The sequence below is a fragment of the Octopus sinensis genome, linkage group LG4, assembly GCF_006345805.1.
Source record: "Octopus sinensis linkage group LG4, ASM634580v1, whole genome shotgun sequence".
NCBI classification, from domain to species: Eukaryota; Metazoa; Mollusca; class Cephalopoda; order Octopoda; family Octopodidae; genus Octopus; species Octopus sinensis.
The window spans coordinates 62,817,136-62,832,975 of NC_043000.1; the positions used below are offsets into that span (position 1 = coordinate 62,817,136).

The 15,840-nt window shown below is 36.0% G+C and overlaps 1 protein-coding gene across 2 annotated transcripts in view; it reads right to left on the reverse strand.

The window, feature by feature from the left end:
• The window catches only part of LOC115210631 (electroneutral sodium bicarbonate exchanger 1), a 154,218-nt gene that overhangs the window by 11,764 nt on the left and 126,614 nt on the right, over positions 1-15,840 (reverse strand). For both annotated transcript variants that reach the window (XM_036502036.1, XM_029779276.2), the window contains exons 12-15: positions 12,888-13,422; positions 5,948-6,061; positions 3,193-3,357; positions 1,749-1,927 (exon numbers count right to left, since the gene is read on the reverse strand). In XM_036502036.1, the coding sequence (XP_036357929.1) occupies positions 1,749-1,927; positions 3,193-3,357; positions 5,948-6,061; positions 12,888-13,422 (993 nt within the window). The remainder of the gene's footprint in view (positions 1-1,748; positions 1,928-3,192; positions 3,358-5,947; positions 6,062-12,887; positions 13,423-15,840) is intronic.

Sequence of the window (15,840 nt, forward strand, 5' to 3'; positions counted from 1 at the left end):
CGAGCGAATCTACCCCAGGACTTATTCTTTGTGAGCCTAGTACTTATTCGATCGGTCTCTTTTGCCGAACCGCTAGATTACGGGTACGTAAACATACCAACATCGGTTGTCAAGCGTGGTTGGGGGGACAACACAGACACACAAACACACACATATATATATATATATATATACGATGGACTTGTTTCAGTTTCCGTCTACCAAATCCACTCACAAGGCTTTGGTCAGCCCGAGGCTACAGTAGCAGACACTTGGCCAAGGTGCCACGCAATGGGACTGAACCCAGAACCATGTGGTTGGTAAGCAAGCTACTTACCACACAGCAACTCCTATGCCTATTTAATGAATTACAAGCATTTATTTTTATTGCTCTTAAAGAATTAAATGCAGCATGAAAGCTAATGTCATTTAAACTCATAAAAAATATTTACTGACATAAACTGAAGACATTAAACAGCCCAACATTTTAGTAACAGCCAGTTCCATATACAATAAAAAGATATTAAATAGATATAAAATTCACTTTGAATTGTTGCAGATTACCAGTCAAATGAACTAGTGTTAGGTAAATGAGAGAAAATCTCTCCTGGATAAGATACCAGTCTAATGCAGGCAACTTTACTGTGGGGAAAAAACACTGAACTCAACATTGAAGGCAAACAAAATAGTAATATTTTACAGTGCTACTACTACTGCTGTTTATAGTGACGAAAAGTAATTTTCTACTGAATAATATCTATTTTCTGTTTGTTGGACACAGACACAGTCATTTGAGAGTTTAGTGACTTAAACACAATGGATACACTGCAGTTAATTTTATAACTCACTGACCTCTTCCTCATCCATAATCTTCCTCAATTCAGTCATTCAACTTTTTAACAGGTTAGTGGAAATTGTAAAGGGATATTTCAAAAGGGATCCAATTTCAAAGAAGAACATTTTTACAGAATGGATTCTGAAACTTAGGACATGTTGGCTGTGAGTATTGAGTAGCTTTATTAAGTGCAGGCAAGTTCAATCAGATCAAAGGTCATTAAAGCAGCAGTGTATTAAGTCTGCAAACTATATATTTGTTTATAAAAAAATGTTGAGTAGAATTCAAAGAAACTACTGATTGTCAACAGATATCTGGTAACCTTGGGAACTGGCCAGTGACAGATGACAGAAAATTCTGAACTATAGAAAGTGATCCTTAAGATACCACTAAAAGAAGCTTCTATGTAACAATATGCTTAAAACATCATCCTAAATACATGAAATTAACAGGACTGTGTCCAAGCACTCAGCTGATGTTCCAGGGTAAATATAAATAAGTCTGGAGCTTAACAGTACTGCCCCAGTGGCAAATTCACAAACTAATGGTGGCAGATTCAAAACGTGCTGGACTATAGGAGTTGCCAGACAAGAAAATGATGAACTAAAGAAGTTCAACATGTATTATGAAATGGCATCAACAAATAGTATTATAAATGGCTTCAAACAATGGAATAAATTTTTATGTCTTAAAGAAGATAAATTTAAAGCCAGAGACAAAGCCTCTCACAGAATGGAAATGGGATGTTTACTTATGTTTGTTTATGCTGAAAGAAGCTGTTTTATAACTGGATGTTCTCTCTAATGTCAACTGTCAGACTGAAATGTCACAATACTTCTTCTTGCTTCATTTGTAATCTCAAATATTAAGGCCAAGTGAGCATCCATATTTATCAAATAAAACAGTATAGGAAATTATTGCAAAATGATTTTACCTCACACCAAGGAATGCTGGTCTTTCACCTGGAGCTGTACATTCTGATTCCCGTTTCAGACTCATGATGTGTGCCAAAGCTGACACAGTAGCTGCCACATACCAAGGCAGTCCAAGTACTGAACAAATAGCTATACAAATTGCTACAATAAATAAATCCAAATGATACCCGTTTCCTTTCTGAAAAGAGAGAAAAGGTAAGTAAGTGCTACTTTCTTTATAATCAGATAAAACTTCAGAATTCGAAGGATATATGCATACATACATACATACATGTATGTATACACACACACACACACACACACACACACATTTATTTATCAGCAGATTTAAAATATTTATAGACTAATTTAACCCTTTTGTTACTGTATTTATTTTGAGATGCTCTGCGTATCTTTCAGTTAATTTTAAATATAACAAAGAATTTAGTAAAATAACTTAGTCATCATTAAGCTAGTGTCAGAACATTAATTGTGATTACGGTTTGGTGGAAGATTTTAGTTCAAACCTAATGAAAACAAGACAGTTGTACTACAGAGCCAGAGCCGGTTTCAGCAGGGTTGGTAACAAAAGGGTTAATGAATAAATTCTGATATTCTGATTGGTTAGGTTATTTTCGTTTTACCTTTGTTTTTCCATATAAATATGGACTACATGAACACATACGATTGAAGTGTTATTTACAGTTTGATACTGTTCCTATAACTATAAGTTGTTTAGATTACAAGCAAGGAATTTTTCATTCTATTTGGTATTAATCAAAAGTACAAAGTGGATAGTTTGTTGACAGGGAATTGTTTACAAATAACACCATTTGTTGCTCATCACTTTTATCATGTGAAATGCAGAATTAAAGCAATACTATTTGCAGCTGCTGGTTGATTTTTACCTACTGATAATATATTTCAATTTTTTAAGACTATACATCTATAAGAGACGCTTTCTTGAGACAAATAGCACATTTCATAAGGCTTTTGATGATTATCTGCCTTAAGTATGATACACAGACACATGTTTTGAACTAATATTGTTTCTACTACTTATAACATACATACATACAAATACACATGTATGCATTATGTATGTATGTGTGTGTGTGTGTGTGTGTGTGTGTGTGTGTGTGTGTGTGGTGTGTGTGTGTGTGTGTATGTATGTATGTATGTATGTATGTATGTATGTATGCATGCATGCATGCATAATGTATAAAACATATTATTTTGAAAATGGGAATATGATTTTTGTATAAAATAATGATTAAATTTTATTAAAATACACTTTATCATGCAGAACCCTTTAAATTTTTTCTTTTAGAGAACCCTGAAATTTCTTGAAAGCCGTTTTGAGACGCATCGTCTTTTTTTATCATAACTAGATTTCTACCATTAAAACACTCAAAACATTTATCCAAACTAAATATTTTTTCTAAAATTTCTGTCATTTCTTACCCTTAATTTATTCTCCTTCCTGTTCACAATCACAGCTGTAATCTGTTGGTCCATGAAAATAAGGATGACTGCCAACAAGGCTGGTATACAACATGCTAAAATCATCCACCAAGGATTTTTATCACTAATAGGGTTGATGAACCAGTCACGGTCAGATCGTGTTGGCTGTTGAATAAAGAGAAATACATACAATATAATAATAATAATAATAGACAAGAGCCACAATTCAAGAATACATGCAAAATCAATTTAGTTTTTTTTTTTAAGGGAATATTTTACAAACTTTATTTTTTTACTTTATTCATTTCAAACTATCCTTTTGACAGGGTAGCACCATCAAAGATTTTTTTTTAGTGTAGTATATCAATTTTAGTACTCTGCCTACTACTTTTTTTTCCTTCTCGCATTTTCTATTTAATGAATGGCTACCTCAAATGTAGAAGTTATGTGCCAAAATTATTTCACAACGGTTTCAAATACAGATGTATATTTGTGATGCAAATGTTTAAATCCCATTGTTGCAACTCAGTTATTCAACAAATTTTTATTTCAGCTTTATTAAAATCAATCACTGTAAAATTTGTATTTGATATTGATCTGGTAGTGGATCACATGGTCCCACATTGTAAAATATACTACATCTTTCTAATGGAAGGGGAAAAGTGATCAATGTCAAGCAATATTGGTATTCTTTTACAGGTGCAGTCACTGAACTATGAACATGTTAGGGCACTGCTCTCATGGGTTTTAGTCAATTACATCAAATTGTAACTAAATGCAAGAAACTGATTTTGTTTGGAGCACCAATTTTACTTTTTAAGTGAGCTTTTTCATAGTTTCTCTTTAATAAATTTCACTAACAAAGCTAAATAATAGTTTTATAACTAGGGCTGTGGAGTTGAAACAAAAACTTTGCTTGCACTTTGAGTGGACCTATATGTTATAACTGGTTTATATTAAAGAATAAAGATATTGTGAGTCAGAGTTGATACAGTTTTACTGACTCTAACTACTCCTTAATAGTTTCTAACTCCAACTCCACAGCCCTGTTTATAACATCATGCAGCTACTAAATATATCTTATATTCAATCTTTAACAAAAGAGTGGTAAATTGATAGAATCATTATAGCATTGTACAAGATACCTTTGTTGTCTAGTAAATGCTCTTTACATTCTGAGTTAAGATCTCTTTAAGCTTACTTTTGTCTTTCATCTTTCTGGGCTTGACTAAATAAAATACTACTAAAATCCTATATTGATTTTTAAGAAATATTAACTCCTCGTCCTCCTCCCAATCTAGTGCATTGAGCTGATGTCAGAAATCAATTTTTACCATCACTTAATTTAAAACACTAAACAAATCAACAGGGCCACTGGTTGATTTGGTATCAGAACTAACCTGTTGCTAAATGACAACAACCAAATGCTGCATGATGAAACTGTGTGAAACATGATTCCAAGACATATATGCAATGGATCTGTTTGAACAGGGTAGCCTGGGTCTATGATGAAAACAATAGTAATTTGGATAATGTTTTGATGTAGTTTGTTTCTTGGCCAATAAAATCATTTTCATTGAGAATGTATATTCAATTGATTTGTTGCTAGCCATCGCTGTTTTGTTTGTGTTTAAGCTTATTGAGAATCTACATACACATATGAATAACATAAATTAGAAGAATAAAATGTGGAAAAAAAGAGAGAGAGGGCTGGGGTGGTGCATTTATATGAATGTGTATTTAAGTATGTGCGTATATGTCTGAGTTGGGGCTTAACCCTTCTCATACCAACCCATCTGAGAAATGGCATTGTTTCTATGATACAAATTTCTTGTTTTATATTTTACTAAACTCTTCATCATCATCATCATCACTGTCATTTAACATCTGCCTTCCATGCTGACATAGGTTGGACTCTTTGACTGAGAACTGGCAAACCGTAAGGCTGCACCAGACTACAATCTGATCTGGCAAGGTTTCTACATCTAGATGCCCTTCCTGATGTCAACCACTCTGAGAGTGTAGCGGGTGCTTTTAAATGCCACCGGCACTGGAGCCAGTCAACAGCACTGGCATTGGCATTTTACATGCCACCGGTATGGGTACCAGTCAGGTGGCACTGGCATCAGCCATGCTCAAATGGTGCATTTTACATGCCATGAGCATGGATGCCAGTTAAGTGGTACTGGTATCAACCACACTAAAACAGTGCATTTTACGTGCCACTGGCATGGGTGTCAGTCAGGTGGCACTGGCATCACCCATGCTCAAATGGTGCTTTTTATGTGTCACTGGCACAGGTGCTAATCAAGCGGCACTGGCATAGGTCACACTTGAATGGTGCATTTTATATGTCACTGACACAGGTGCCAGTGAGGCAGTGCTGGCATCAGTCACACTTGAATGGTGCTTTTTATGTGCCATTGGTATGGGTGCCAGTCAGGTGGCATTGGCATCAGCCATGCTCAAATGGTGCTTTTTACATGTCACTGGCCGCTGCCAGTCAGGTGGCACCGGCATTGGCCAGAACTATGATTTCACTTGGTTCAACAGGTTTTCACAAGCACGGCATATCACCTGACAATTGAAGGGTGCTTTTAAATGGGCTAGTTATGCAACAGAGAGAGTGAAAAGAAGAGAAAGAGAGAGAGAGATGAAGAGAGAGAGTGGAAAATAGGGAATGTATGTGTATGCATGTAATGAAATAATCACACTGCCTTTATTATCTGGTAATAACAACAATTCAAACACTTACCTTAAACTTTTTAGGTACCTCAAGCTTCGGAGTAGGGATACCAAGAAGCATGTCAATACCAACCATTATTATAATTGAAATTAGAACTGAAAAGTCACTGAGATTGTGACGAACCTGGAAATGGAAAGATTTGAAATTGAAAGATTTGAAATTCATGGAAATATTTCAGAAAGTGAGATAGGGGGAAAATATTCACTTTCTCTTTAGAATAAAGCGATAATATAAAGTGGAGTTTATGACTTTTAATATATTTTGTATTTCAATCTGTTACACTACATCCTCACCATCTCACTGCTCTCTCTCTTTCTCTCCCAAACTGAAAACAGTCTGAAAAATTAGAAAACTCTTAGAAATGATATAATGAAGTTATAGAACCATACTGTAAATAAAATATATGTGTGTGTGTGTGTACATACATTCACATGTTATACTTTTACTCTATAACTTTATTCTTTCTCTGGACATTAACCTAATAATAATGGTTTCAAATTTTGGCACAAGGTCAGCAATTTCAGGAAGGGGTAAATCAATTACATTGATCCTGAAAGGATGACAGGCAAAGCTGACCCCGACAGAATTTGAACTCAAAATGTAAAGCTAGATGAAATACTGCTAAGCATTTTGCCTAGCATGCTAATGATTCTGCCAGCTCACCACCCACATCAACCTAATTAATCAGCCTTTTTTGTTTGTTTCTTTTTCTTTGTTATTGATTTACTCTGCATATTAATAAATGTATGTATATCAAAACCATTGAATGCAAACGAAGCCACAGGTATTACATCAGAGTTTCCCTTCTTCCAGAGAGATGTCTAAACAAAGACCAGGGATCTCTCACTTCCAGCTGGTGACTCTGAGTTCATCCACTCTTAAACAGGTTTGGTTCCTGCCCTGCAGGGGTATACATGGGTACCAAACAATGCATAAAGTGTTAAACATAAAACAGCTTGCTAGCATAACAAAACGGTTCAAACAAAAGTGTATCAAGCATGAACATCTTCAGAGAGATGTTCTTAAAGGTCTTGATGGAAATTTGTCTGAGTGAGTTGGCATACAGCCCAACTTAACATGTAGAAAGTGTGAGTCTGTCTGGCTAAATAAGGTAGGCTTTAGTCATCAGGAGTCACACACACACAAGGATGTTGTTAACAGTGAATTACATTGCTGTGACCTCCTTTTGTTTGTATTTGATATTTTTTATTCATTTGCTTTGCATATGGATAAATGTATGTATGTCAACATTGTTGGATGCAAACGAAGCCACAGGTATTACATCAGAGTTTCCCTTCTTCCAGAGAGAGGTCTAAACAAAGACTAGGAGTCTCTCACTTCCAGCTGTTGACTCTACTGAGTTCATCTGCTCTTAAACAGGTTTTGTTTCCTACCCTGTCACCAGGAGTCACACACACAAGAAAGTTGTTAAACAATGAATTATATTGCTGCTCTATTTCCCGAGAGTGTGGAAATGAATTATGTCAGGAGGCAAACTAAATATCGTATGAAGGTTTACCAAAACAACATTGAAACATCTATTACAAGAGGAGCTCATCATTGTCACATAGGTGTACAAGAGATTGTAAGTCTTTAGTAGGAGTGAAAAGCCACATCCATGCTGGTCATGTTTAAGAGGAAGTCAAGCAATAGCATTACTCAGAATCAAGTTGCAGCCACATTTGTTTGGTGGTGGTGGTGGTGGTGGTGGTGGTGGTGTGTGTGTGTGCATGCATGAAGAATGGTTAGAGTTAACAAAATTATGTAGTGGAATTAAAAATAAAAGTTTCTCTGGCAGTATTTGAATTGATGACATAGGAGGAAACCAAATAATTCTTAGAGATTTATTTTTATAACCAACTCATAAGACACCACTGTGTGGGAAAATGAATTTATAATTTTAGTAAATGGCTAAAAAATTGTGAAAGAGGACCATCATCAATAAAATCAACAGCAATTTATGATGAATTAAAGTACATATCATGTACTTAATATTTGTCAAGAGCATCCTTGATGTAAATAGATTTCAACATCATCCTTTCAATGTCAACTTTTCCATGCCTGTATGAACTGGATGGAAACTATTGAGGCAAGTGTCTATGGTCAGATGCCTCTCCTGTTGCCAACTATCACCTGTTTCCAAATAAGGTAATATTTTCCCATGACCAGACATGTTTTTATAGAATTTTGGAAATGAATAATACTGTTTGTATGACAGAAACACCCATTTACAGCTAGCGTGCAATGTCAAGGCAGGGAGACACAAATGCACATACATATATGTGTGTGTGTGTAGGTACACACACACACACACACGTATATAGCATGGTCTTCTTTCAGTTTTTGTCCACCACATCTACTCACAAGGCTTTGGTTGGCCTGGTGCTATAGCAGAAGACATTTTGCCCAAGGTGCCATGCAGTGGGACTGAACTCAAAACCATGTAGTTGAGAGCAAAACTTCTTACTATACAGCCGTGCCTCAGCCTAACCCATGCTGGCATGGAAAACGGACGCTAAACGATGATGATGATATAACAGAAAATAAATCAATTAATAATTTATAATTGATGAAATGATAATATTTGTTGAGTAGTCTCCCCTCCATTAGACACCATTTAAAGCATTCACTATTATTATATTCGCCACTCCTATAGTAAATTAACAGCTGCCTAAATGAAGCATTAATTTCTATCCTGGTATAAAAACTACTTAACCCGGACTTGATGACACATTTGATACACACCCAATGAAGAAGAAAGCAATTCATATGATCAATAAATTCGTCCAATGTACTGTAGTAGCGCTAACGAGGTCAGGCATTCGACCTGCTAGAAATAGTAGCTAAATTTCTCACATGGCTGTTTAAGAAAAGAAGGACACCTTAAATAATATAGTCCTAGATACTGTCTGGATGATCATGGCTTGAACACATTTGATCAAGGCTGAATTTGGGTTAAATAACAACAGCAACGGCTATAATGGATGCTTCTCTCCAGAACTTGCTAACTACACTGCACCAGTTGTTTTAAAAGACTAGATTCAGATTAAATATTGCTATCAAATTTTGTCAACAAATCTGTTGCTTATTTTATCAACCCAAGATGGGTGAAACAAAAAACAAAACCACTTGTGAAATTTCAAGTCAAACGATTATAGTATGAAATTAAATATTGTCCAGTATCTAATTCTTTAACTTCCAAGTCAGCCCTGATCAAATAAAACTATGATCAATAGCATTCCAACAGTGAGTATCTTATCATTATATGTTTGTCTATATATATTAGGTTGTCAGGAAAATTCTGAGCATTTTTCAATATGCAAAATGGGATATAAATAATTAACCTTTCAATAAATTTTATTCAATAAGATAATTTCCATTATTATTAATGACCTTTGCCCATCTATCAAGCAATTTAAATATTCCATCAGCATAAAATTTGACTGGTTTTGAAGGAAAAAAAGTTATTTAGATGCACTTTGACTCCATCTAAATCGTTCAATGTTTTTCCTTGCAATGAGTTCTGTAGGGACAAAAACAAGTGGTAGACATATGTGGTCGGGCATTGTCTTGTTGGAACACTACCCCTTTCTTGACGGCAGAATTAATGGTCTGGTTTTGTGGGAGAAGTTCATAATAAATAATGCCCTTATGATCCCACCAAACACAAAACATAGCTTTTTGGCATGGATATTCATCTTTGGTTGCTATTTTGGAGGATCCTTATGCAAACTCCAGGGTCTTTTCCACAATATGTTTTTGTACACAATCCATTTTTTCATCTCCAGTCATAAATATGAATCAATCAGTTGTACAGAACCACTGCATCAAAGGACTCTAATATTCTTACATAATAGAATCATGTATCAGTATCTTGTGTCTTGGAAAATATTAACTAAAGATGTGCATTCTTCATTGTGTCTTTCTACACACACACACACATACATACTCACACACAGGTCATCTAAGAATTCATACCTCAAACAAAATATGCACTCGTATATATGTCAATAGAATGGATATACTAATCAAAGTATATGCTGTACTATAGATCCATTACAATTGATTTTTCCAATCAGTTTTACACCAGATATTAGATAACAGGATATTGGCTACCAGGGTGGTTATCTAATATGCATGCTTTTTGGGAATGGCTGGTATGAAAAAAATTGTGCATATTTTCATACATGCCATCCCTGAATAATACATGTATCAGATAGCCATCTTATTTTATAATAACTGGTGCAAAACCAACTTGTAAGATCAGCTGTAATAGATCTATAACAATGTACTGTCATTACACTTTGATTTATATATATATATATATATATCTGTAATATAATATTAGACAATTATTCGGTTGCCATAATAGAACTCTGAGTTTCAGATGTTGGAGTGGAAGTCTGCTCCGGCATCTCGTCAGTTATTAAGACAAATAAAAATGCTATGTTAATGACCGTTAAACAAAGGAAAATTACTGACGAGATGCTGGAGTAGATTTCTGCCCCAACATCCAAAACTTGGAGTTCTGTTATGGCAACCGATTAATTGTCACATATTATATTACAGATAAATTCCTCTATTTACATAATATCGAGGTCTCATTCATTCTTTTGTTGTCATACTATTACTATCTCTCTCTCTCTCTCTCTATATATATATATATATATCATCATCATTGTTTAACGTCCGTTTTCCATGCTAGCATGGGTTGGACGGTTCAACTGGGGTCTGGGAAGCCAGTAGGCTGCACCAGGCCCATTCTGATCTGGCAGTGTTTCTACAGCTGGATGCCCTTCCTAACACCAACCACTCCGTGAGTGTAGTGGGTGCTTTTTACATGCCACCTGCAAAGGTGCCAGATGAGGCTGGCAAACGGCCACGATCGGATGGTGCTTCTTATGTGCCACCAGCACAGGGGCCAGACGAGGCTGCCAACGGCCACAATCGGATGGTGCTTTTTATGTGCCACCGGCACGTAGGCCAGACGGGGCGGCGCTGGCAACGGCCACATTCAGATGGTTCTCTTACGTGCCACCAGCACTGGTATCACTGCTACAATTTCAGAGACTATATTCTCTAGTGTATGTCTTTTAGAATGTAGTGTGAAATTTGAGAGATTTGGCTGCCATTTTTAGCATTGAACTCATCAGGCTTTCAGTCTGATGATCAGCTGTATCTGTTGCTCCACCATCTGAGATGAGAAGAGAGGAAAATATTGATTAATTGATTGTCTGCATATAGAGCTGGTTGGTACCATAAACTCTATAGCTGATGAATTACAGCTAACAATTTCTTAATTGATATGACAAATATTAGCAGCTAGATTCATCAATACTATAAAAACATGCCATGTTTAGAGAGTGTTCTTAATTAAATCCATTAATGATTGGTGTAAACAACACCAGCCAAAATCTTTGTAAATACGTTCTGAGAGAAGATGAAATAATTCTGAGACCTTTAAGCTTACTAATTTCATTGCAGATATCTCATTAAAATCACACACACATACAAATCCAATAGACTTCTGCACAGATAACAAACACTAAATTTCACTCACAAAACTTTGACTTGAGGCTATGGTAAAAGACATTTGTGCAAAGTACTGGCTAGCAGTTTGAGCCAAGAAGAATATGGTTTGAAGCAATCTTGTTAGTCACATAGTCATGATATATACAATTGATGTATCAAAAGTTCAAAGTTTCACTTTAAGATCATCATCATCATCATCATCATTTAACGTCTGTTGTCCATGCTGGCGTGCATTGGATGGTTTGACCAGGGCTGGTAAGCTGGAAGGCTGCATCAGACTCGTCTGATTCCTCATGGTTTTCTATGGCTGGATGCCCTTCTTAACACCAACCCCTCTGAGAGTGTAATGGGGAACTTTTACATGCCACTGGCACGGGTGCCATTTGCATGACACCAGTATCTGCCATGACTGTGATTTTGCTTGGCTTGATGGGTCTGCTCAAGCATGACATAATGCTAAAGGTCTTGGTCATTGCCTCCATGAAGCCCAACACTCAAAAGGAACAACCACTTTGCCTCTGTGAGGCCCAACACTCAAAAAGTGCTCTTTATGTGCCACTATCATGGGTGCCAGTTATGTGACACCAGCATCGACCATGACAACGATATCACTTGACTTGATGGGTCTTCTCAAGCACAGCATATCGCCAAAGGTCTTGGTCACTAGTCATTGCCTCTGTGAAGCCCCAAAGTTTGAAGATCATGCTTTACTCCTTCATCCCATGTCTTCCTGGGTTTACCTCTACCACAGGTTCCCTCCTTTTTACACAGCTGTAATCACCTGACCAAGCAAGATATCAAATAAATTACACCACCACTACCACCACCATCATCATCATTTTAATATTCACTTTTCCATGCTTGCATGGCCTGGACAGTGTCTACTGAGGACAAATTTTCTATGTCCTTTCTTTTACCAACCCTTATCAATTTCCAAGTAAGGTTAATATTTCCCCATAACCTGACATACTTTCACAGAACATTGAAAATGAAGCCATTTATTTGCAACAGTAAGGCAATGTTAAAACAAGGAGACACAAACACAAAATACACACATGCATATATATATATATATATATATATATATATATATATATGACAGGTTTTTTCCCATTTCCATCCAGCAAGGTCACTCACAAGGCTCTGGTCAGCCTGGTGCTATTAGTAGAAAACACTTGCCCCAAAAGCAACATGCTGCACAGTAGGTTGGAAACTGAAGGAAGCTACTTTGAATGAACTGTTATCTGCCAGTCATAATTTAGTTGGTAACTTTGGATTTTTTAAAAATACTTTTATTTTTGGATGGAAAATTGTATTTTCTTTACTCTTTATGCAAACTGTCAAATTTAGCCCAAACACCTTGTACCATATTTTGCATATCAAATAAAATGTAGTCAAATAACATTTACATACATACCCAAGTTGGAAAAAAACGACTGGTCTTAAAACTCTGTAAGGTATTTGCAATGGTAAATGTCCCAATGAACAGCAGAATTGATAAGAGAAAGACATCAGGCATGAAGACACAGTCACCAGTGATTATACCACCAATGCTGGAACAATTGAGTTTAGTAAACTCATTATCAATTGGTATTGTGTCTGTTATATTATCAAAGGGCAGTGAGAAATTGCTTTCAATATTGTTTGTAATATTGCTTGCAGTATTGTTTGCTGTACTGTTTGCAGTATCGTTTGGAAGCAACAAGCACATACATTCAACGCCGGTGTCCGGCACATTTGTATGGAGTTTGTAGTCATCATTTATGCCAATTATCTTCTTAAAGGCTTCAGCAATGAAGATGATGGCAATCAAGCAAGCAAAGCTTTCTTCAGTAAAACGAGTTATGTATCTAACTAAAGCACTCAGATCAAAAGCCACCACCAGTAGTAAGATTAGAGTTGTCCACAATCCAATCCAACATCTTAATGGTAGGAAATCCAGATCTCTTTCTCTGCAAGTAGAATATAAAAATATATGCTGTATTAGATTCTCGAAGTATTTTATTTTATTTATTTATTTTTGTAAAACAGGCATTTCTGTACAATTTGCAATAAAACCTTCTACGCATGAATTTTTCTTGTAAGATACTGAAATAAATAAAATAGCAACAGCTAATTGTTAATTACTTCAAATGTACAAAGATTCCATAAAATGTATTATATAATAAAGCGATCCAAGAGGCTCTATAGTTGATGACATTTGAAACACAAAATATTAAATTTAATTGCACCAGTAAGAAACTTGCTTCCCTACCACATGGTTCCAGATTCAGTCCCACTGCCTGGCACTTTGGGCAAGTGTCTTCTACTAGAGCCTCAGACCGGTCAAGGCCTTGTGACTGGATTTGGTAAACAGAAACTGAAAGAAGCCTGTTGTATGTGTGTGTGTGTGTCTGTGTCTCTGTGTGTGTAAGTATACATATATATCTGTGTGTGTTTTTGCGTCTATGTCCCCCCAACTTGACAACTGGTGTTGGTGTGTTTACGTCTCTGTAACTTAGCAGTATGGCAAAAGAGACTGATAGAATAAGTACTAGGCTTGAAAAAAATAAGCCCTGGGGTCAATTTCTTTGACTAAAACCCTTCAAGGCAGAGCTCCAGCATGGCTGCAGTCAAATGACTGAAACAAGTAAAAGAATAAAAGAATAACAGCGGCAATCCTAGCAGTACTTCTCACTACATTTATACTTGTATGAAGTCAAAATATTTTGTGGTATATGAATACCTTGTAGGGATCTAGCTAGACTTTGCCTGAGATTTGAAACCAAATCCACCCACTTGTTGCTTGTCAATACGAGCAGGGAATCCTCTCCACACTAGATGATTGATGAGGAAACACTCAACCCCCTAAGACATGTGCTGGTCAAGGAAAGGTCAGTCCTTTGTTTTGGGTTTGACCTACATTACTGACCATAGCCTATATAACAGAGAATTTCCTATCTCTTTCTCTTATGTGTCAGCTATAACCAAGAAGCAACACCCTCTCTTTTATATCAGCCAGACCACGAAGCAGCACCTACTTTTGCTTCAGCTTTAACCAAGAACAGCACTCCCCTTCACCCTTTTGGCTACAAGAAAGGCGATGCCATCTTTATCCTTTCTTCCTTTCTAGTCAGCACCGTGCATTCCTTACTTTTTCACTCTCAACTGACAGACAACTTTTTTCTACACTATCAACTACTAACCAGCGAGCCAAACTTGTTGTCACTATCACTAGAATCGCTGCTGTATCTTTAACTACCTGTTGGGCAAATGAATAAATATATGTCAATAATATTTCTTCCTTCTTGGTGTTGATTCTTTGATGTTTATTGGTTACTGATGTGAGAACCTTTAAGCGTTACATCTACATACTACATTTAGTAGTGGACTACATCATATCACATCTTTTATCTGGCCCGCTACAAATCTAAAAGGTTATGAGACAATGTTACTTTATCACTAAAAACTTCTCTGGTGGGCAAGAGTTTTGAGTGGGCACCATTGGTCTTCTAATCACTTATTTTTAGTCCAATAAGTGATATAAAAAGAAAAAAAAAACGCAAATGGAGACTCTTCATAAAGATTATTTTCTGTCAAACGTCAATGGAAACTTCTTTGTTCATGAAGTGCAAAATGACACCTGGAATGCCTGTGGCCAAAATTTACTTATATATATTAATTATGAAAGTACAAGTAACTAAACTATTAAGTTTCTAGACAGTTAAACATGATGGTTGCAGTACCTCTGGCCAGTGAATTTTACACTCTATTACTCAATCCCCTAGTTATAAGCAAGTACAACAAAGTGATACAGTTTACTATGGTTACTCAACCTCATAGAAATAGCTACCAATCTTCTTCAAAATTCATACAACTATCATCATCATCATCATCATTTATTGTCTGTTTTTCATGCTGACATGAGATGCATGGTGTGACAATAACCATCAAGACAAAAAGGATTGTATGAAACTTATCTTTAAAAAAAAAAGGGATGGACACATCTGGATAATGAAGCTTTAGATACACCTGGCCTGAATTTCTTTTGGTCATAGATCTGTTTAATCTGAACTGACATGGGGATAAACTACAACACAGTAACAGTTAGCATTTGTATAACTGGCAAATAAATCATAGGCTTGCAGTGCTAGTGTCAATTTCAATCAGCAAGAAACTTGCATAAAACAGACTGACATTCCAATCACTCTGTCCATCAAACAATATCCCTTTAATGCCAGAAAACCCATTATATATATATATTATGGAGATGTACTTGCATAGCAAGTGACTTCATCTGAGATAGTGTGCTAAAATAAAAACAATTGCAGTGTGGAAAGTGTTTATAAGCCATTTAAAAAACACCAAAAAACGTTAGATTACATTTCAAC